Source organism: Psittacula echo (assembly GCF_963264785.1).
Source record: "Psittacula echo genome assembly, chromosome: 2".
Classification (NCBI taxonomy): domain Eukaryota; kingdom Metazoa; phylum Chordata; class Aves; order Psittaciformes; family Psittacidae; genus Psittacula; species Psittacula echo.
The window spans coordinates 4,311,555-4,335,052 of NC_137737.1; the positions used below are offsets into that span (position 1 = coordinate 4,311,555).

Sequence of the window (23,498 nt, forward strand, 5' to 3'; positions counted from 1 at the left end):
GCCTGGGTGAAAATGCTACAGAATGTGTACGCTCAATAAATATAACTGTCATTTTCTCAGTGCCTTGTTGGTGCCTGGTAAAATACGTTGCCTTGTGCAGAAGCTCCTTTTCTACCTGCATATAACACAGGGAAAAAATTCTATAGGTAAGGCAAAGAAGAGGGAGGCAAAAACACCCATCAGTGTGGGTGAGCTTTAAACATACAGCAAACCAGCAAAAGGTAAGAGCTATAGCAATGCTCATTCCCACACAGCCTGGCTACACAGGGAAAGTAAATAGAAATGAGAGAGAAAAACTAGTGGAATATTACTCAAAACTTTTCAGGGAAGGGGCCATGTGCAAAGCATATGCAGTTTACCAGGAATCACTGCCAAAACGCATTGGCACTCAATCTAGTGGGTGAGTGGTGCCAAATAACCCTTCTGCCTACTGTCAGCAGAACAGAGGAAATGTTGAGAGGGCACTGGGGGACAGAAAGGAAGAAAAATGCTACAAGCTCTTTCTGCTTCAGCTAGAATGCTGTTGAAAGCTATAAATTGTGTAGTAGAACTACTGCAAAATACAAAACTAGGGATGCAGCTCATTACACAGTGCTTAGAGCATGCATTAGTAGGAAAAAGAATGTAAAGAAAGAACGTAAAGAATATGTTTTCCTTTTTCCCTTTCTTTTCTGTTTTCTACAATTATCCCACCACATTCTTCTATTCTCTTTCTCTGCTCTGCTAGCCCCAGGTTTCTTTTTAGCACTATTTGCTTTCTAGAATATTTCCTTCCTTTTATTCTCTCTTGTGCCCCTTCTGGTTTTGAGTTTATCTTGTTTTTCCATGGTTTCTTCTAACTCCCTTTCTCTTCCTGAATTTCTCCCCTCCCTTCTCTTTGCAGTTGAATCTGTAGCAGGGAAGTTGTGCCAGCATTAGCCTTCCCTTTCTCTTGTACTGAAGAGCCCAGAACTGGACCCAGCAGCCCAGGAGTGGCCTCACCAGTGCTGAGTAGAGGGGAAGGATCAAACTCCCTCAACCTGCTGGCAATACTTTGTCTAACACAGCTCAGCACCTTCTTTGGGGCAAAGACACATTGCTGGCTTGTGTTCAACCTGGTGTTCATCAGGACCCCCAGGCCCTTTTCTGTCAAGCTGCTTTCCAACTGGGAAGCCACCAGCATGTACTGGTGCATGGATATATACAGCATGTAAATGTCTTCACTCATATCCCCAGTGGGCAGTAGGGACAAGACTGGCCTTGTGACCTATCCACTCCTCCAAAACTCTTGAACTATTCACCCTCCTCAGCCTCTGTGCTGCCTTGAAGGGCACATTAAATACATTCCATTTCATGCTTAGAAGCACCACCATGAGGGTTGCAGCCCAGACCTCCCATATCCACACATTCTGAAGGAAACAAGGAACAGCAAGGCCACAGAAGTGTCCCATCAGGTGCAGAGAGGACTCAAGTCAGAGGAGTTAGTTGCTTTCAGACATGCTTACAGCCACAAATAACTGATGGGCAAGTTCAAGGAAGCCAAAGGAAGGCAGGAGTCCCCTCACCAGGTAGCAGCCCCTCGGCACTGATATGCAATTCTGGGCATGTTGATTGGGATTCCTCAGGGTCTTTATTCCTTTGAATCTCAGAATGAAACTGATGGCTTGAGGAATTGTATTTTTCCCCAAGCAGCTACCAAGCACCAGAAAGCAAACCTGACTTTTTCAGAGCCCATAAACAAGTTATTTTGTATGTTTCCTTGCTGGGAATAGAGCCAAGACCCGGTAATAAAAGTTCAGCTTCAAAATGCTCTCAACTGTTTGCTACTTTAAACACTGATTTAAGGCAGTTAGTATTAGAAGCTGTTGACTAATGGAAAACTGTAGCGCTAAGTAATTCTGTCAAGGCAGACATTTTTTTCATTGTTCTTTTATGCTTTTATCATGTGAACCTTTACAAACTATTAGAAGTTATTTTGTCTTCCTGTTCATTCCTCACTGAGAATATTCATGAAGAACTTTTTCTCCTCCCAGGTCCTACACAGAAACAAAAGGGAAGCAGGATGGTCATGGGAGAGATCACGTAGAACACCTTCATTTGTAAAGGATTAGCAATGGCACCCCCAAAAAAGGAACCTTCCAAATCCTTGTTCTGGACTCAGAGAAGGTACAAAAGAATGGATCTGTTTCAAGGAGAGGTAAACCTCTGTAGTGTTACCACTAATCAAACTCTTCAACTAGCGAAGATCCTCAAGGTCAAGGCTCAAGCAAATTCATGTGATGGGAACTCCAGGAGCGGCTTTTCAGTAGCATACAGCCTTTGGAAATCACTTTGCAGTCAGCTGGGCCTGCAAGGTGTGCAGTGGGGACCCAAGGCAATATGGTGACACTGGCTTCAGCACCCACCACAACCCATTACCTCCCTAACAGGACATTCAGTTCTCACACCACCATGGCGCTGCCACCACTCAGCAGATACAGCTGAACTTCAGCTGTCGTCAGTGTCCCAGCCTTAGGATGTGACATTGCACTGATGTGCTAAGACTGGAAAATACCAAAGAATCTTTAACTTGGAAATTCCAGAACACCAAAGAGAAAAAGAGCCATTCAGAATCAGTACAGAGGTCAGAATTTCCTGGGGAACAGAAGCAGCTAGGCCAAAACACGCTGTTTAGACCACAACTTTGAAAGCAGTTCATTCTGAGTGAGTGGAATAAAGATAACTGATGATTATCTGTTGGGAGAACTACTCCATGCTCTTGAAAAGCACTGCATTATAAGCAGCGCTGATATGGGAAGATTATAGGAAGGATGAAGTCCCTCTAGAGAGGTAGAAATACATATGATTTTTGTCATTTTCATTTTAATAAATCATTGATTCCTTCCAGAAAAGTTAACTCTGTGTTCTCAAACAATAATCTCTTCATGGTCAGACTGCATGAGTGTTTGGGCAAACTGCTGAAACCTGGGGATACTGCCAGTGTACAAAACACGGCCATATATTTATATAAATGTAATTATGACATAACTGTAACTATTATATAAATAAAATTTTATATAAATGCACATAAATACATGTTATGTAAATATATACATAAAAAGCCAACGGCTGGAAAACTCAAACTCCTACCCTTCCAATCTCATCTTTCAGTTGAGGTTAGAGGAGGTAGAAACCACTCCCAAGCAATCTTGAAAAGCTGCAAATTACTAAATTGCTCAAGCAATAACTTCCAGCTACTACAGAGAATTCTGATACCTGATGCAAAAGCTAAAAATAATGTATTATTTTAAGTGTATAAATGTGCACATGAAAAAGCGGAAATCATTTTAATAAGAATTAAACTTCTATCCATGTTTTTCTTTATGTGTAAAGCCAACCCTTCCTGGCTATAGCTTCAAATTCAGACTTGGAGAGAATCTTCTCTCTCCCCCCACGGAATGCACAAGAATAATGAAGTACCAATTTCACATGAATTAATATAGAAAAAACACTGTCACATAGCCCCAGGTTTGTGTGTGACATTGGTTCCCTCTTCTGTACCCCCATGTTCCTGTATCCAACTTGACAAATGTCTTCTCATATTAAGATGGTAGCTCTCCAACCTGAAAGACTGCTACACGTCCCTGTGACTCTGTTGTAATGAGGAGCATCATTGCACTGCAGCACAGAACACTCATTCGGATTCTCAGCAGCAAGGACCAGATTTGCCTTAAAACTCTGCTAGCACAGACTTTCTTATAGGCATCCATCTGAATGCAAATCATAGCACTCGGCTTTAGCTGAAATATCCAGCATGCTTAGAAATCAGAGGTCACAAACATACATTTATGCAAAAATGCATAAATGATAAAAGAATCAGGAGTAGAACAAAGTAAGCTCACAGCTAGGTAATTCAGTGCGAATGGATGGAAAGTAGGTTCCAGTCCCTGTTGTACTTGATTTGAAGCACAGGCTGAAAACACAGGTCTCTCAAATCTAGGTAGAAAACCAAATCATGGCATCATTTGCTATTCTTGTCATTTGGAATACTTGCTCTCCTAGGATAATCAGCTTCTCTCCACTTATATGTTTTGGCTTCATTTCATGCTAAACATGTGGTTTTTTACATTTTCTATGAAACGGAATTACTGTGGGTTTCTGGTCCGTGTTGGATACATGCATTTTTCACTTGGCTTCTAAATAGTTACTGACATGGGCAACTTGTGAAGAATTAGAGCCAATATTCAGCTGATATAAATCAATGTTCCTGCAACAGTTTCACTGAAGGTCCATTGATTCATAGCTGTTGATCTTCCGACAAATGTATCTCAGTCACAGGATAGACAAGACAATGTATAACCTTAACACAGCAAGAAGCAATGGAGTCATATCATGACAAAGTCTACTTAAAAAATGTATCTTGGGAAATGGCTGGGGAAACACTATAAACCTCCCCTGCTTATTAAATAGAATGAGACAGCTGTATCTAGGACTGGAAGGTCCTTCCTTTAACAAACATTGATTATACCTGCTTTGGTGCAGACTGATCATGGCCATAGATGCTTAGGGATATGGGTTAGTGGTGGCCTTGGCAGTGCTGGGGAACAGTTGGACTTGATACTCTAAAAGGTCTTTTCCAAACTGGTTGATTCTATTCTGTGATTACAGGCTTGGTGGCCTATCCATATTGCCCTTTGAGACTTCTCACAGCCACCTGATCCGCACTCCAGCTTCTGTATTCTTGTGTTAAAGGTCAACAAACAACCTACAATTTAGCCAAGTTAGTTTCTTTCTAAACTTGTCTTTCCACTGTACTCTTAGCTCACAACCCTGATGAAATGATTCTATCTTCATCTCTTTCTTAGTTCAGATTGGACTCTCACAAAACATATTAGGAACTATGAAAGATCACTGAAATCTCTCTTCTCAAACACCACAGTTTCGAATTTCCCATTTCTCCCTTGCCCCTTCCTAGAAGATAAGAAAGACTGTCATGCCATGATCAAAGCCATGCACTTGATATATGTGTAAAATTCCAGTTACTCAAAAAGTAACTGCTGAAAAAAAAATCTTTACTCAGTTTAGTTTCGAAACACATCCAGTACTAATGAGCTCCTTATCTCTCACTCGCTGGGTACACCTACACTGAGAAATACCTTGCGTGTTGCTTGCCAGCTAGCATTCGTGTTTAGCCTCTGAGGGCTCTTTGAAACATACATCGATTGGTGCAGCCAATCTCTGTGTCAACACTTACAAGAGGAAAGCAGGCTTCTAAAGAGAAAGACAAGATCGATTTTATTTGCTTCCTTCAACTTCCACTGTTCCACTCTGCAGCAATAGGGTAAGGATTCACAGTCTGCTCCCTGGTTTTCCATGCATGTGTAGGCACACTGAACTGTTGAAAAACCAGATGATCTTAAGCAGCCATGGACTTGTGTCATGAGTATGAGAGGGATGGAGCAAAAGCAAACAATTAAACCATGTCAGATACATGTCAGACATGGGATGAATTTACAGCTCAAAGAATATGAAATATTCATGTAGATACAATTACAAGAAATTCCATTATTTATCATGTCCAGTCATTCATATCCTATTACAGAAAAAAAAAAAACAACCCAAATTTTTTTTCATCTAGTCCAGGCACTACCACAGATGAAACAAAGCAAAACGCCTGTGTGGATGAGAGAGCAACAAATCCTGTATTAGCTGAACTTCAGACTTGCCCAGGCATCTTTTTTGATTCAAGGCTAGTACAGTGTGCTCGACCCAGTAACAACCTACTTGAGTAACTACACATTATGCTTCGGAATATTGTTTGACTAAAGAGTTACTGGTTCCTGAAGCACAAGCTAAAATGATCGGTGAGACAACTATCTTCCATATAGAGCTTGCAAAGAAAGCGGTCTGAAGCAACCAGAAACTGGAGAAAGATACCTGAAGTCAGCACTGTGTAGTTTTGAGCATATAAGCAAAGCAATACAAAATTACAAGGATGCCTTTTACATTAGTCCCTTCACAGAGGTGGCAGACAGATGTCTTCTGGAGCTCGGCATCTAGATTCCTTACCCCCTTCCTAGGTATGAAGCCATGAAGCAAAGTTCATGCCTTGAAGCACAGTAAGAAGGGGAAACGTCAATGCAGAGACTGTACAAATTTCTATGTGCAGAGGTTGTGCAAAGTCTGGATGTGGCAGTAATACCCATTATTCTTAAACTTCTACTAGCAAATAATTCCAGATATATTAAACTAAGGATGGAGAGCACAGCCAAGTGTTATGTTTTGTAGCCTATACCAGGGACAAAGCAGAATACTTTTCATTGACAGAAAATAATTATGCAAGACTAAAAGAAAATAATCTACTGCTTTTTTGGGAGAAAAAGATGAGCCTTCATCATCCTTGGAACTAGCAAGCAAAATCAAACTTACCTATGAAGATACTCCTCCCATTTCTTTCCCACTTAGCACATTTAATTGTGTTAGATAATGATGTCAAACTATTTGTCATTTTCCCCCTAATTAGCCTGTTTTTAATAAAGTTAACTGCCAAGTCAAAGAACCAAGAAGAAGGTGAAACGATCATGACATTCGACTTCAGAACAGTCTGAGGGATAACGCCAGAGCTGTTACAAAATCAAAGTGAAAATGAAAGCTGTACAGCAAAGACCTATGTGAAAATGCACCAAAGCCATTGTTAGCACTCATAATTTGGAGGCAGAGATTTTCTTCTGTGGCTCATGACCCCCCTATTCAGAGGTGCTCAAATCCTTTCAAGGATGTCTGCAACATCTACAGCTTTTAGTGACCTTATGAGGAACACACAGGAGTGGATATGGCTTCCAGTGTAAGATCTTACAGATAACTAGTTGACTAGGATGTATGCTTAAGTTTGTTCCTATAATGGCATAATAAAAACACTCCATGGACTCCCTACCTTGTTATTGAGCAGTATATTAGACAAAATGCATAATGCATGATACTATTTACACTGTATGTATCTTCCCAAGGAATTATTAGTGTTAGGAGAATGTTTTTTTCAGTTTCTTGCAACTATAGATCTGTCTTTTGAATAGTGAATGCTTGTTTTTCTTGTACAATTTTGTACTTGGAAGAAAACATCCTAAATTCATCTTAACAGTAAGTGTCTTCAGAGGTATGGAAAACCAGATACAGCTAAAGGCCCAGCAAAACTTTTGCAATAGCAAACAATGATGAACTGCAGTATTATCTCTAAGATCATACACAATGAGGTTATTAATGTCTTACACTTCTGATACTTTGGTTTTCTGGCTAAGGCATAAAGCAGAGCCAACACCATTTTAAACATTAAAACTATTATTCCAATGTGTAAACCACTTCAGAAACAAAATATTAAGAACAATAAAGATTTGTGGAGGATTTTTCCTTTTGTTTTGAACAAAATATTTAATACCAAACACTGCAAGGTCTGTAAAATAGCAACCTGCTTGCAAAGCTCTCATTTCTATAAACCTTTCCAGTGTATTTTAATGTGAAATATCTTGTACTCTCCATATAAATGAAAATCCATTTTGGCATGGAAAAATATATACACACAAATCTTCTTCTTAAGATGAAAAAAAGAACAGGATGAGGAGAGAATCAAGCCCATGAGTACTCTCATGGACTGGAAAGTAAACACGGTGCCAAGGAAACCTCAGTTCCCACCTTCCTGCACACCCACACATATATGCACATCATTGCTTAGTCTTAATGAACATTTCTATCTGCCAGTATTCTATCAGAGGGGGATTTGGCCTTTAATCAAAGTATGGTCACATCTTACATCGTGTAGTGCCATCCAGCACCTCCTCCTGATTGCTGGGAGCGTCAACAACCAGAGTATTCCTTTCCCCTTCATAAAGGTATTTAAGTAGGCCCTCTCAAACTTCATGTTCATACACAGAAAACATGAAGCTACCCAGATGTCCATCTCCTTGCCCACTGCTGATCCTCTCCAGTTCGGTGATGTCTGCTTTATATCACTTATGATATCATCTAAATAATGTTGTTAAGCAGTGTAAGATTCCTAATTTCCTAACTAGGAAAACAGAATTAGTCTTTTTTGTATATATATTTTCTTCCTAAATGTGGTTTCAGGAATGGAATATGGCAACCTATTTAACAGCTTTCATCTTACATGAAACAAATTGTTGATTGAACGGGACCTACAAGGATGCTGGAGAGGGACTCTTCATCAGGGACTGTAGCGATAGGACAAGGGGTGATGGGTTCAAACTGAAACAGGGCAAGTTCAGGTTAGATCTAAGGCAGAAGCTCTTCCCTGTGAGGGTGCTGAGGCGCTGGCACAGGGTGCCCAGAGAAGCTGTGGCTGCCCCATCCCTGGCAGTGTTCAAGGCCAGGTTGGACACAGGGGCTTGGAGCAAGCTGCTCAAGTGGAAGGTGTCCCTGCCCGTGGCAGGAGGTTGGAACTGGATGTTCTTAAGGTCCTTTCCAACCCAAACCATTCTATGATTCTATGATTAAAACTACATTAGCAGTGCTCTCATTAAATCTGTAGTTCAAGTTGTTTCATACCTATACATTCCCTGTGAGCTTCAGGAGTCCTCATCAAGGACCGAACACAGCTGAGACACATGTGATGAACTACTTTTTCTCTCCAAGGAGACAGGCTGTCAGAGGAGTTCAAAAAATTGCATATTCCATGGAAGAAAGCAGAAGCTGAACTCACCTAAACTAGAGCATTGCTGAAGTATTGTAATATGTTTGATCCACGCCTGGAGCTTGGGCTGAAACACTCTTCACTGTTGAATAACAGTAACAAATCAGGCGTACCATAATAAAGGAAAGCAAGAGGAAAATAATGAAAATCAAGGTAAAACATAAATAATTAATTTGCACCAAAAAATTCTTATTTTTGTATTTCTAGCAAGTCAACACGGTTCTAATGAAACACGCTTGTTTGAATTTCTTTAGTCTTAAGGGTTCTTTGGTTTTGGTTTGGTCAGTAATGAAAATATAAAGACCTGAATATTCATCAGGTACATGAATATTCAAGAGTTGTTCTCTCTTAGAAAAATCCATTCAGATCTACATTTCAATTTAATTGTATACTTCTAGTAACTATCTCAATTATTAAAAAATTACAGAATTGGCTAAATTCAAGGCAGTGATTCAGTCTCATAAGAGGGAAGAGGTGTTTAGACAAAACCAACAAACTAACCTGAGTTCATCTCTGTGTCATGCCTGAAGTATTAAGTATTGATTAATCTGAAGGGTGGACCTTCTTTTCAGTACTGTCCTAGGATTTGTGGCTTATTCTACTTGAAAACGTTTGATCAAACAGTTTATCATCATATTATTCATGGCAGGAGATGACACCATGTTTTCTGCTGTATCTGTAACCAGCTCAAAATCTTTGCCCCTCACCAAACCTGAAGAGATTTAACACAATTTTGGTGGATACAAATAGGGATTTGAGAGTATGTTGTTCATAACCTGAACTTTCCATGAGAATGTCACAGAATGCCAATCCATCTACTGCATTCAATGGTATGTCCAACAACAGCATCATCAGCTCCAACACTACACAGACACCAATGAATATTTCAGGTATGGATTCTCCTGATCAAGTAGCCAACAACCACTTGGCAGAGCCTATGTACATCCAAACAGTGAGTGTATGCTCTATTGTATTGCCAGAACAAGAGGACAATGTGAAGAGCCCTTATAAAGTTGACAGTTATAATGTCTCTGTTTTGTTGTCCTCCCACTGGCATTATCTCTCAAAGAACATGCTTGTCTGAGTGTCCCCACACACAGGTCACACTGGGAACCACAGCATCCTTGTGAACAGCTATGCATGAGGCACATCACTGAATCCCAAAAAATGAAACCTGAATGGCTTATTTCAGACTATGGCGAAGTAAAGGGAGAAGGGAAATCATAAGAAAACAAAAAGAAGCAACATGCATCTCCATAATACTTTGAGTAGAAATACACAGAGGAGAAGAAAATGCAGCCACTTTAGTTACACACTTGCATGCTTCACAGCACCTTTTCACTATTGCACTATGGCCACAGTAGACTGTAAATAAAGAAGCCACCCTGTTATACCACTGAAGTCACCATAACCCTGCTCTTTCTTTTCAAGAGAAAATTTGAGCCAGAAGACTCAGAGCCATCTCATTCCAACAGTTTTATTCCTGTTTCCACGAGTAAATGCTGATTAGGCAGTTCTGCAAGGAGCAGGGAGTTAGACTTGATGAACCTCATGGGTCCCTTCCAACTTGAGATATTCTGTGATTGTAGGGAACTACAGCCAGGTCCTTGGGCTAGCTCCTATCCCAATGAATCTTTTGATAGAGCTATTTATGTAGCCTAAGGGCATGCTAAATAAAGTGTAACACTGGTAAGGTGCAAAAAAAATGGTAAATCTAATACATTATTACCATAGAGAGCAGCCTCACTAATTAGTCTTCATTAACTTTAGGAAGTGAACCTGAAAGCATACTTATTTGAAGGCTTCACAAAGCTGTGTCTTTCATGCCACACAGCACTGTGTAGAAGAGCTGATTTTAAGTAATTTCAGGCCCTACTCTGAATAAATATTTCTATTTAGAAAATCCTAATTTAGAGACAGACAGCTAGAAACAATAAACAGTGAACAGCAGAGCAAGGTTTGACTGCTTCCAAAGAGTTATTCCCCTTAGATTTAGTTATTCTTGTCTGGGTGATGATTCTTTTCTCTAATGTGTGTTCTTAGTTCCCAGTGGTTGCAAAATACATTTATACCTCATAATTCAGTCAAACATCTCCATTTAGCAGTCTTCTGCTTTTTTAAGGGAAGGCTCACTCCCTAAGGGGCAGCTGAGAGGTATATTGTGCAGAGCTCAGATTTAACTGTCTGTTTTTAACTCAGCCTTGCACTAAGTTGAGCAGGTTGAATCAACTTGACCTCCTGGAGGCTGTAATGGTTACAGTGGCCACAGAGGTAGGTGTTTCTGAGCATGGAAATACCAGGCCACAGAAAGTTCACTGTTAGATTACAGAGCCTCCTAGCTAATGATTTTTTCCTGCTACATGGCAGGTAACAATCCACCAGCACATCCAAGAGATATTGGTGAGCAGTCAGCAAAACAGAAGCCTGTCAAAAGTGTGGAACGTTGACTTAATCCAATGGGAAATCCCTAGGACCGCCAAGGATCTTCTTTACAACATGCTCACAACAAAGTCATTGCATCAGCTCACTGCAATGCAGCCACAGTTGTCCAAAGATCATCATTATTTTTTCAGTCCATGCCTGGAGAAGGTAATTCCTGAAACTGAAATGTAGCATCTACCCCTTCTGTGGATGTTTCTGGCATTTCCATTGAGATAGGAATTGTCATAATAACAACTGATATTTTGCACTCAGGTTAATTCAATTTCCTTCCATATTACGGAGTATACTTTAAAGTAGAAGTGAAATAACAAGACTCCAGCTGTCCTATCCACTTATGTATCAAACAGAAAGCCCCTATCTCTTCTGAAGAACATTGTAAAGCCTTTATTTGCTGTCCAATCTATCCAGTGTCAAATTATTTTGCTATTCTTAAATTCTGATTCTAGTTTTAGCACAGATGACAACATGCAAAGGTTTGGAAGATGAGGCCAATACATCGTACCTGTCATTTATAGAACTTCCTTTTGGAGATTTCAAATTGCTTGACTCATATTGATTAGACAGACATTCCCCTTTCAGAGGAGAGCACCATGGAGCAAACAGTATCTCCTACAGGGTTCTGTTATTGCCACACAATGGAAAAGACTACTTTTGTCTGGGTCCAGGCAGCAAGGGGAACAGCGCATCTGAAAAGTACAAAGTATTTTGAAAGGTACAGTGTATTTTCTTTCTCCACTAGGCTATTTTTATAATAGGTGAACTACACATACAGTGAAGTGTGTTGGACTGGTTTGTCCTACATAAAATGAAATATTAGTTATGGAATGCAATTATTCAAACCATAAATAATCCCATCAATGTAAAACAGATTCCAGTATTGAGAACATGTATTTCAGTTTCATGTCATCATCATGGCTTGACTTTGCAAATGAAGATTTGGGAAGAGCTTTACCCACGCTTACTACAAGCACACTGATGACTGAAAAGGCCAATGTGGGATAGGCAAATCCGGTTGCAAAAGGCACAGTGAAAGGTCTCCTTGGGTGGTATAGGCAGGGTGTGATTCTCTCTACGTTGTCTTTTCTCCTCGAGACTAATTCTGCATGTGCTTTCAAAGGAGACAACGGCGTTACGTACGGTGTGTCTCCAAGTCTCCCGATTGGAGGCCAAGGTGAATCACTGGTGGCAGTCAATATGGCCAAGGCTGAGCTATTGTTTCAGGGAGTCCTTATATCTCTTCTTTGGGGCATTTCTCTTGAGGCAATCAGTGGCGAGTTCACCATAAAACACAATCTTAGGGAGGTGGTGATCCTTCATCCTAGAGACGTGCCCTGCCCAGCGCAGCTGCGATTTCAGCAATATGGCCTCGATACTGGTGACCCCTGCCTGTTCAAGGACAGTAACATTTGACACCTGGTCAGTCCAATGAATGTTTAGAATTGTACGGAGGCAGCACTGATGGAAGTGTTTGAGGAGTCGCAGGTGACGGCGGTAGATAACCCATGATTCAGACCCATATAAAAGAGTAGACAGTACAATGGCTCTATAGACACTAATCTTTGTACTTTTCTTCAGGTGTTTATTACACCAGACTCTTCTATGGAGTTTTCCAAAGGCTCTATATGCCTTTGCTATTCTGTTGTCTATCTCTTTGTCGATCGTGGCATCTGAGGAAATAATGCTTCCCAGATAGCTGAACTGCTGAACTGACTTAAGCTCTGACTTGTCAATGGTAATGTGGGGATGATGATAATCATCTTGTCCGTGAACTGCTTTTTGCTGACGATACCGCCCTTGTTGCCCACACAGAAGCAGCTCTGCAGCTCTTAGCATCTTGCTTTGTGGAGGCGGCTGAGCTTTTTGGGCTGGAAGTCAGCTTGAAGAAGACAGTAGTTGTCTACCAACCTGCACCACAAGATTATCATCATCAGTTTCATATACAAGAGTGCTACCATCACAGCTGCCTTCTCAACGAAGCATCTGATGAAGCAGGTACTTCAAGTCTGAATGATAGACACCAGTCTGGTCAGGTCTGTTAGAAACTTTGTTTGTTAAAATCTATGAACAGACACGTGCTGAAAAAACACCTTTAAAAAGGCTGCAGCCTCTAAATTAAATTGGGGATGCATTGCTATCAGCGTTTACTGCATTGCAGGGTTCACTCTAGGTTTAAATTTCTTTTGCATCTATGATTGTGTTCTTGCTATGTCACTCAAGCTCTAGTGCAGTGAAAGCACTTCCTCCTCTGGTGAACTAAGTTGCTGCATTAGAGCAGCTTCTGTCTCAGCCCACTCATGATGGTGGCACAAGGCCCTCCTGTGGTTGACACTACACATCCACGGTGCACGTCTAGGCCCAGCAACTCCTGAAAACACTGGTCCTGGAACCTAACAGGTCACTGCAAAGCAAACCCTTATTGTTTCCTCTTTGTGCCACATCAGTCACTAATACGCAGCCTCAGAGCCCTGCTATCTATCACATCTGCTCAAGCTGAACAGGTTTTCTGGTCTTTTATCTCTGCCCAAGTAAATTCTAAAATGCCACCAATTAGCATATGTTTACCAAGGACTGGAACTTGCATATTACTTCAAACTCCCACCAAAGAAAACATCAGTAAGCCAGAAAGTTATCTCCAAGGACTGCAAATACTCGTATTAAGGGATTTACTGAAGAAAATCCAATGTTCAGAAGTCTATAACCGAAGTCACAGATGGTGCAGAACCGCTGACTTTAGTAAGTTGACATCATGCTATAGCCTCACTTAATTTCCTTCATACACTATGATGTCTAAATAGGAAAATCATTTAGGCATTTGCAGTCAGTGTAGAGACCATGTAGGTAGAATGAAGCAGAAAACTCCATGCTGTGCTTACACTGTAGAGTTCCTGCAAACATAGCAATTCGATTCCTTGCTGCAAACATAGCAATTTGATTAATTCAGAGGTACACTGGAAAAGCCAGTATGATCTTATAGAAGCACAGAGATCCCACAGAAACATATCCATGTAACTATCTAGCAAACATCCCAGTCTCCTCTATTCGATGTTGTATGTTGTTGCTTTTCTGCGTGTTCACAAACACCAATAGTAAGTTTGACTGCTACACACATGTGCATGAGCACATGCACATATACTCTCTTGCCCCATTCGTGTAGTCCTGGATGCAAGTGAACTGATATTCCACATCAGCTCAACAGAAATGAACTCCCGTACTGTGTTTTCGTTCAACCAGGCAAATATGTCAGCCTTAAATGCCCACACTTATACTGATACTACTGTGATATGCAATATGAATTATGCATACGCACATATTAGTAAGCTCTTTGTCTTTCTCTTCTATTAAGCTTTAGGCAGGTCGCTTGGGAACTCATTATCTACAGTGAGTTCCAGGAGGGCTTGATGTGACTCCACCAGAATCATTATTGTATTGTACTTTCCCAGAAAGATTGTGGTGCTTTCCCCAGACACCTGCAGGTCAAACCAGCGCTGACTGTTTAATTGTCCAATAGCAATGAGCATTCTTCTCACCGAGCCAAAATAGAGGAATTGAATTATCAGGAATATTGGATCTGTTGGAGCGAGTCCAGAGGAGGCCATGGAGGTGCTGCAAGGGCTTGAGGTGCTCTGCTCTGGAGCCTGGCTGAGAGAGCTGGGCTGGGTCAGCCTGGAGAAGAGAAGGCTCCTTAAGGGGAGACCTTAGAGCAGCTCCAGTGCCTAAAGGGGCTGCAGGAAACCTGGAGAGGGGCTTGGGACAGGGGCCTGTAGGGACAGGGCAAGGGGAATGGCTTTAACCTGCCCGAGGGGAGACTGAGATGAGCTCTTAGGCAGAAGCTCTTCCCTGTGAGGGTGCTGAGGCGCTGGCACAGGGTGCCCAGAGAAGCTGTGGCTGCCCCATCCCTGGCAGTGTTCAAGGCCAGGTTGGACACAGGGGCTTGGAGCAACCTGCTCTAGTAGAAGGTGTCCCTGCCCATGGCAGGGGTTGGAATTGTATGAGCTTTAAGGTCCCTTCCAACCCAAACCAATCTAGATTCTATTATACTAGGTTTGATTCCAGAGACACACAGAGCCATTAAACCAGCACCTGGACGGGCGCTGCTGGAAAAATTTCAGTGCTCCTTCCCCTGGCAATCCACTTACAACTTCCTTTTCTGTTTCCAAAGCAGGTTTTGATGCTGCTTTTCTGCAACTTTGCCCGGTGCTGGTGCAGATGCAGGAGGTGAAAAGCCCACGCTCAGCCAGCACACCCGGGTCAGCAACCACCACCCTGCCCAGCGCCTGACACACACCTGATAGACACCTCACAGACACCCTGACAGACAGGCAGACGCTTGTCAGACACCCCGACAGACACCCTGACAGACAGACACCTGGTCCGCGACCGCGCAGGCTATGCGCTGAGGCGGCTCCTGGTCGCCCCCTGCCAGCCCGCACAGGAACTGCAGCGGGATCTGCCGACTGGGTCCCGGGGCAGGGGAAGGCGCAGCGGGCTGCGCGGCTCGCTGGCCTCCGGGCTGTAAACCAAGAACTAGGGTACCGGCTCGGTACGGTCTCGCTGGAGCCCATCAGTGGGTTCCGGGGAAACCTGTAGCTCTGGGGATCGGTGAGAAAGAACCGGGTCAAAAGCGTCCCCATCTCCATTTCCGCCTTCCTTGGGGTGGGGATCGTCCTTTGCTTTAGTTTGTTTTTAATGAAGTGCTCACCCCACCTTCCTGAGTACGGGGTGGTTCGGCGAGGGCTCAGCTCGCAGGACGCTGCCGCGAGAGGAACCCAAACCCCCAACTCCCAAACCTTCCACCGCCGTCGGGGTGAGCTCGCCCCGCCTGCCGCAGCCCGGGGGGAGCAGCTCGGGCTGGGCGCCCTGCTAGCAGCCTCTCGCCGTGGTGCCTGGGCGGGGGCTGTGAGTATTCCCCCATCAGAACCACCTTTTTAACGCCCAGCTTCAAGCGCTTCCCTCCCGTGGGAGCCGAAACTGCCCCTCGGGGGGCACAGACACACGGACGGAGGGGGGGGGGGGCGGCCCCGGCTGCGTCAGAGCTGTGCAAACACCGTCGCTGCTCCCGCCGCTATTTAAGGGGCCGGGGATGAGCCACCCCCCAACTTCCCCTCCTGGGCACAAACGGGACTCGTTCGCTCCCTCCGTCCCTCCTTGCTCAGGTCCGACCTCGCGAGAGCGCAGCGGAAAGGTAGGGAGCACCGCGCAGCCCGCGTCCGTGCTGGGATATGGGGGGAAGCTGTGAACCGGGGGGGTCCGGCGCTTACCGGCTCTGCGGGCATCCCGCCGACTGCTGGAGGAGCTGCGGCCGCTGCCCAGCGGCGAGGGTCCCGGTCGGTCGCTGGAGCGGGGCGAGGTCTGCGGGAGTGACCGAGCCGAGCCCTGCGCAGGGAACGGTGAACAGGGGGGAGATGCTGTGTTTGGACTCCATACGATTTGTATGTATATATATATATAGTAATACACATAAATATTATATATAAACAATACAGGAATCGGGTCGGTTAAAAAGATATCCCTGTGAAAAGTGTGCAACACACCTTAGGTTTGTAAGTACCTATACGGATACACCACTGTTAACCCTGCTGGAGTGACCTGCTGACAGCTTTCATTCATCTCCTAACAATACTAAACCCCCCAGTATTTTATGCACCGCAAATGTTTTCAATCTAATCTAAGCGGTGGGCAACTCAACTTAGTTTTCTTCTCTTTTAAAATTAAAAGGTTATGTTCAGCGTGCTGTTCAGAAACTTAAATGATTCAGAGATTCTACTATAGCTAAGTCCTGTGTATTTATAAATGGGAATTACTCCTATAGCATTTAGTATTAGGTAGCTTGTTTCTCCTAATAAATGAGAGTAATTTCTCCATTTCCTGAAAAATACTATTTCAGCTTATACGATCAAATAATCCAGAAAAGCAACATCATTTTTCCCTAGTACTTGTTTAAGGAAGCAATAAAAAATTGTTGCATTTAAATTCTCTTTTTTTTTTTAGATGAAGATTCTTGTTAAGTTGCACATTATTTCATACAGCTTTTAACTAAACAGCTTCAGCTGTTAGATCAAATACCTGGGGGAGCATCAGATTTTGGGTTTTCTTTCCTTGGGACAAGGTTTTGTGTTTCCTTCCTGTGTGTGATGGATGAGGAGAAACCTCTTGAACACTGAAGTTCAAACCAATGAAGGTTGATAGAATAAAGGCTCTTCGTAGAACTCATCAAAACTGAGCATTGTCATAACAGCAATTTTTAGTACAACAGCAAAATACTGAAATATTTGAATACTGAGATTTTCTTTATTTTCACAGAGCTGGGTTCATCTCCCTTAGTTTTTAAGGAAATACAGCTTCAAAAAAGAAAAGGAAATAAGAATTGAGTAGATGAGGGAGCACATGCTAGGTGGAATAATTTTGTTCTTTCAGTGTATCTTCCTCTTTTCAAGGAATATGTAACTATTTAACTATTCCCATGCTTTCCAGCTTAAGACAGATCCCATAGTTACCTGCATTCAAAAAACCCCAACACAGCCCTAGTTTGCTCAGAAAGCACTACACCCAGTGGAATTTGGGGGTAAGGACAACATACAACACAGTAAATCTGATCATTCTAAGAGCCTGTCATCATTCCTTTTCCCTCCAGCAATGTACAGTGGTATATGCATCTGCGTGTTCCTTGCTGTGCTCTCAGTGAGCTCTTTTGGACAGCAAACTCTGGGTTCACACAATGGGAATCCCCTGGCTGCTGAGCTTGAGCAAAGCTTGGCAGAACATCACCGGCACGTCCGAGCTCCTGCATCTGCTGCTGGCCCACAGAAACCTGTGCCAAGGCTGGATGGGAGCATTGACCAAAGAGCCAACATCGGTGCTTTGTTGGCCAAGTATCTCCAGCAAGCCAGAAAAGGTACTGGTTATCTCCTCCTTACTGTGCTCCTTCTGTATCAGTGGAACTACCTGCAGGGATACCCACATGCTAGGATAACCCTGTCACCATCTAGCACTGATTCCTAGAGAAGATAGGATGTAGAGTTTTGCCCAGTTGTTGTTGATGTAAAGAACACTCTTTCATTTACTGCAAAGCTACTCCCAAAATATTATGGACATGACAGGCACTGCCTTAGAGCTGTGTGCGGATAAATGAAGGAAATGTAACCTACCTGTCAGGCCAGCTTTTATTTTAGAGTACTATTTTCATAGCCTTAGAATTATGGTGGCATTTTGAGCATGTGGTATCTCAGATAAAATACAGTAATTGCCTTTTCTTTGAGCTTCTTCATTTGGTTAACCTCCTCCTTCCCTTTTTGTTTTAAGCCAGAAGAGCAGGAAGTCTTTTCTGAGGATAAATACATACCAAATGGCTAACCTCACCTCAGTCAAAAATACCTGTTCCAGGGAAATCTGAGTAATGGGGTTTCTGTGTATTTGTTCCCAAAGGAAGTTACAAAAGTGTTAAAGCTTTTGAAAGATCAGAATTCACATTTATCAACACAATAACTAAAAGCAGTGATAAGAAAAACCACATTTGCTTCAAAACATGTCAATTCCTGCCAGGTTTTTGGTCTTGGGCAGCCTGGGAACACAGTCTTGACTCAAAAACCTCCATGGCACTGTATTTATAAGGATTACTTCGGCATCGAGACATTGAGAAATTAATTCACTCTCAGCCCCAGACTGTGCTTAGGATAGAATTTGCTTTATAAAACCGAGAGCTGTCTGTTCTCCTGTCTCAGCACACAACCTTAGGTACATCATTTCATCCTCCCCTCTTGACAGCCTCACTGCTGGCCTCTGTGCCAGGCAAAATCCTGTTCTGATTTTTGGTGGAGGACTGCAATTAAGAGATACAGCATGCATTTTTATGCATTACATATGCAGCCATACGCATTCATCTGTGTGCATAGAATGGGGCCAAATCAGAAACCACAGGAAAAGAACACTTTTAATACAGTCTGAGAGACTTTATCTCACAATACCAATATTGGCACAATATCCATTAAGGAACTTCTTGTAGCAGTTCATAATCTAATGGAAAGAGAATTCAGACACAAAATCCCATGATTCAGTAAAAACTGTTACTGAATAAGGATGTTATTGCAGGAGTCCACAAAGCAGAATCCTCGTTACCTTTCCCTGGTGTAATCATTGTCACCCACCTACATGGAAACAAAACTCCTTATTCTAATACATGTAGCCATTCTATCCTCTTGGATATCTGCCTGACATTTCCAAATAGCTTAACATGAAGTGAAAAAAACCCACTTTGGATTTAAGACTTCTTTTTGTTAAGTATTAACACCAAGGAGAACTCCTGCATAGATGTTAATTGACAAATCTAATTAACTCTACAAAGTTACTGTTAGCAGGTAAGGGGATTCTTGTGACATGACTAGGCTAGTTGGACTCTGGGTTGTAGATGTAGCTGCTAGTTACAGAAGAGAAGATTCACAGGAATAAACCAGTATTTACTTAGTTTATAAATGAACAATACATAGAGTGTTCCCACCAAACCCTTATGTTCTCATTTAACACAAAGGTTCTGGGAAGTACTTCTTCCTAGAAAATCTCTGTAGAACACTCCCACCTACTCTATTTGTCACTTTTAACCTGTCTAAACTGCAGTACTCACTCAAAAATTTCATCTAGGAGGAAAGAGTCTGGGCATTTGCTAGTGTTAGCAGTCACCAGTGATGGCTTTTGCCGTTGTGATGAATAGAAAAGCTGATTTTGGACAATATTTCCAATTTAAACAGTGAGGGAGTTAAATGCTCTCAAGAGGTTAGGGCTAGATGGCAGCCTCAGAACCAAACTGCTAAAGTTTGGACTGCATTTGCTGCACATTGATTCTGCAGTATCCACAGGACGTCTCTGGTGGTTTGAGGAAAGGTAGTTAAGGTGCTGTTAATTTTACTGCTTGTGACCCCTAGCTTTCAATTCATTTCATCTTCAGGCTTTCAGTGTGAATCTGACACAGGAAGTCTCCTATCCCTCTGCAACCACTAACAAAACAATGCAGTTGGGTTTGGTTTTAATGGATCGTGTTCATTAAATATCATTACGTGAAGGAATCCTTCAAATATAGAAGCCCAGAGTCACCAAGGGCTCCTTCAAAGCACAAGAAACCCTAAGAAAAGCAATTGTGTAGATTTGGATTTGTGGGGTTTGATTTGGGCTTCTTTTCCTTTTTGATCAGTTCAGGTATTCCTCAAGCCTCAGCCTGAACTTGATGCTAATGCATCGGATCTGTTCCTTCCTCACTCAAGGCTTGACCTCGATCTATTTATTGACATATGTCAGTTTTGGCTGTTTTCAGGGAGTGCACAAAGAAGTAATGTATCTTCCCCTGCATTTTTAGTTACAGAACGTGACGATGTCAAAAGAGAGGATTACAGCCCTTTCTTGACAAATTATTCCGCAAATAGTTTGTGTCTCTTTGATGCCTTAAGCAAGGAAGACAGAAAGGGTAAGGCAAGATCAGGGGTCAGCATCCAGCCCTGGTGGAAGCTTTGGATGAGCAATGAGAATATCACCGACATAGCGACAAGCCCTGCATAATTCCAGAAGCAAATGTCCCTAGCTATAAATTCCAGACATTTTCTCCATTTCAGGACTATTCCTCCTTCTCCACAAAACCTGGGACTCGTAACTCTACCCCACTTGTTACTGAATTTGCACTGTAAGAGCTCCTGTACCTACACTTATGCCTCTTTAAGCAACACGGGGCTATGGTGGGGTCCTGCCACAGGCCTGAGTCTGCCCTCAAGCAGAGTTGTTTTGCATCTAGAGCAGCTCTCCCAGGACCAGCAAGCAAGGGTATGGTCTTACAGGAAGAGTGAGGAATGGTTCGGACTTTCTCTACTGAAATAGGAAGGGAAAAGGGGATCTTGTCCCCAAGAATCTCTCTTCTGTGACAGACTATACACTGACAGAATTCTCTCTATTGTTCTATTAGATATTCTCTATTTTTAATCTTAACTTGCAGAGGACGGGAAGCCAGAAAGAAAAGAACTAGGAGGGTGACTCTTTATGCATCCATTATAAAGACAGTCTCTGCTATGACGGAAGTTTCTTACTCTGCCTCCAACTTACAGCTCATGTGTTTTCCTTACGCATACTCTCTCCTGGCAGCCAGGAGCAGAATGTTCCTGCAGCAGGAGGGAGAAAATGATCTGTTTGGTTTACAATAAAGAAAACCTCAAGCCATTTTCAGGACATTTCCCGTAATGTTTCTATGGTGTTTTGCCCTATGACACAACAGTGGTGTTACATGGCCAGTGTTAAGTAGAACAGTTTCAACTACTGCAGACATCAAAACAGATCTGAAAACAGATGAACGTGTAAAACGTGTCCACTTACTCTCTGCTCTCCCAATGCTTTTCCTTTAGGTCCCACTGGAAGGCTCTCAGTTATGGGAAACAGGGTACAGACCATTGATCCTACACACAGGATAAATGACAGAGACTACATGGGCTGGATGGATTTCGGACGCCGCAGCGCTGAGGAATACGAGTACTCTTCCTAGAGACCAGCAAACTGTAGCAACAGGAAGAGAAAAAATCACCCTCCCATGTCTGTACAGAAAGAGCAAAATTCATTTCCTGTCCTCTCCACAGTCCGTGTTTTAAACTGTGCCATGCGTTCGGTGTGAACCTGTCTGTGAGACCCCACAGTGCAATACACACAGATGCAGAATTTTCCAGAAAATGGTTTCTTTCTTCTGTGGTTTCTCATACATTGATATTGTATTAAAATGATTTCAACTTACCCCCTCTTGTCTTGTCACTGCACGTTGCCGGGCGTCTTCCTATAAGGAAAGGCAGGAAAATACCTTTGTTCAGACAAATGAGCCACTTTCCAGAGAAGTCTTGTGTCAGTCCCAATAGCTGTGAATTGAGGGGAACTTGTCCAAATAGAAACACGATGGTGCCAGATAGGGCCAGTGACTCCGCTTGTAAAGGGCTGAGCCACACAGCAACCCCACAGGTTTGTAGTGAATAGACAACAGTGCCAAAAACAAAAAGGAGGGTTGGACAGAGCCTTGGGTGACATGGTTTAGTGTGAGGTGTCCCTGCCCATGGCGGGGGGTTGGAACTGGATGATCTTAAGGTCCTTTCCAACCCAAACCAGTCTGGAATTCTATGAATGACACCAACATCTTCCATCTTCCTGGCTTAGTTATTTTATGTTGGGAACTAAGTGTGAAAGTCCTGCGGACAGCGTGTGTCATAGAATAAAGAGTGTTCCCTGCCATGTGGTGAGCCAAGCCTTCACCAGGGACAGGGTGAGGACAGGTCTCTGAACAGAGCAGAAGGTGATCCTGAGGGGAAGAAGGTATCAAAGCATCTGGTCACAGTGTTCTAAATGGAAACAGGTCGCTCCTGAGTACCATGGGGAAAGCCTGAGTTAGCTGTGGCCCAGCAGTGTGGGAACAAGGAACCATAGAATCAACCAGGTTGGAAAAGCCCTTTAAGCTCACCCAGTCCAACCATTCCCCAGCACTGCCAAGGCCACCACTAACCCATGGCACTGAGGCCTCGTCTCCACAGTGTGTGAACACTTGCAGGGACGGTGACTGCAGCCCTGCCCTGGGCAGAGGGAGCAGCTTACTGCAAACCCCACTGAGCTAGCGGGGCAGAGCCTGTGACTCTGCCCTTGTGGGACCATGCTCCTCATGGGGGTGAGGGGAAACCCAGGCAGCACCCTCAAGAGTGAGGGCCATCCATGTGCCAGGAATGGGCAGCATTCCCTGGTTGCTGGGGCAGTGTGTAAGGGAAACCTCAGCTGCAACAGTGCACCTGAGTTCGGAACAGTCTCATCTGCCCTGGAATGCATGTGGATCCTGCTCTGCTTCTCCCACTTGATTGCATCACGAGCCCCTCCACCCTTGACACGTGGGGAATCATCCTGACTGGGCCTGGGACACAGAATCACAGTCACAGAACCATTATGGTTGGAAATGATCTCTGTAGATCACCCATTCCAAACCCCTGCCAAGGCAGGGCCACCCAGAGCAGGTCACACAGGAACACGTCCAGGTGGGTTTGGGATGGCTCCAGAGATGGAGACTCCACAACCCCCCTGTGCAGCCTGTTCAGTGCTCTGACACCCTCAGTGTAAAGAAGTTCTTCCTCATGCTGAGGTGAGACTTGTTGTGTGTTAGTTTATGGCCACTGCTCCTCGTCCTGTCGCTGGAAAAGAGCCTGGCACCATCCTCCTGGCACCCACCTTTGAGATGTTTATGTGCATTGATGGGATCCCCTCTCAGTCTGCTCTTCTCTGGACTAAACCAGGCCCAGCTCCTGCAATCCTTCCTCATAAAAGCCAGATGTTCCCAGCTGCATCCCAGCCCTGTGCGTTTCAGCAAGCCCCAGTGCAAACCAGGAGGTCCCTCTCCATGGCCTGAGCAGAGAAA

The 23,498-nt window shown here is 43.3% G+C and overlaps 1 protein-coding gene across 1 annotated transcript; it reads left to right on the forward strand.

Moving 5' to 3' along the window:
- Positions 1 to 17,734: 17,734 nt before the first annotated feature.
- On the forward strand, positions 17,735 to 21,608 carry CCK (cholecystokinin; the record flags this gene model as incomplete). Its single annotated transcript, XM_080611224.1, has 2 exons — positions 17,735 to 17,993; positions 21,472 to 21,608. 2 exons carry the CDS (start codon positions 17,735 to 17,737, stop codon positions 21,606 to 21,608), a joined length of 396 nt encoding a protein of 131 aa, XP_080467350.1.
- Positions 21,609 to 23,498: the final 1,890 nt, after the last annotated feature.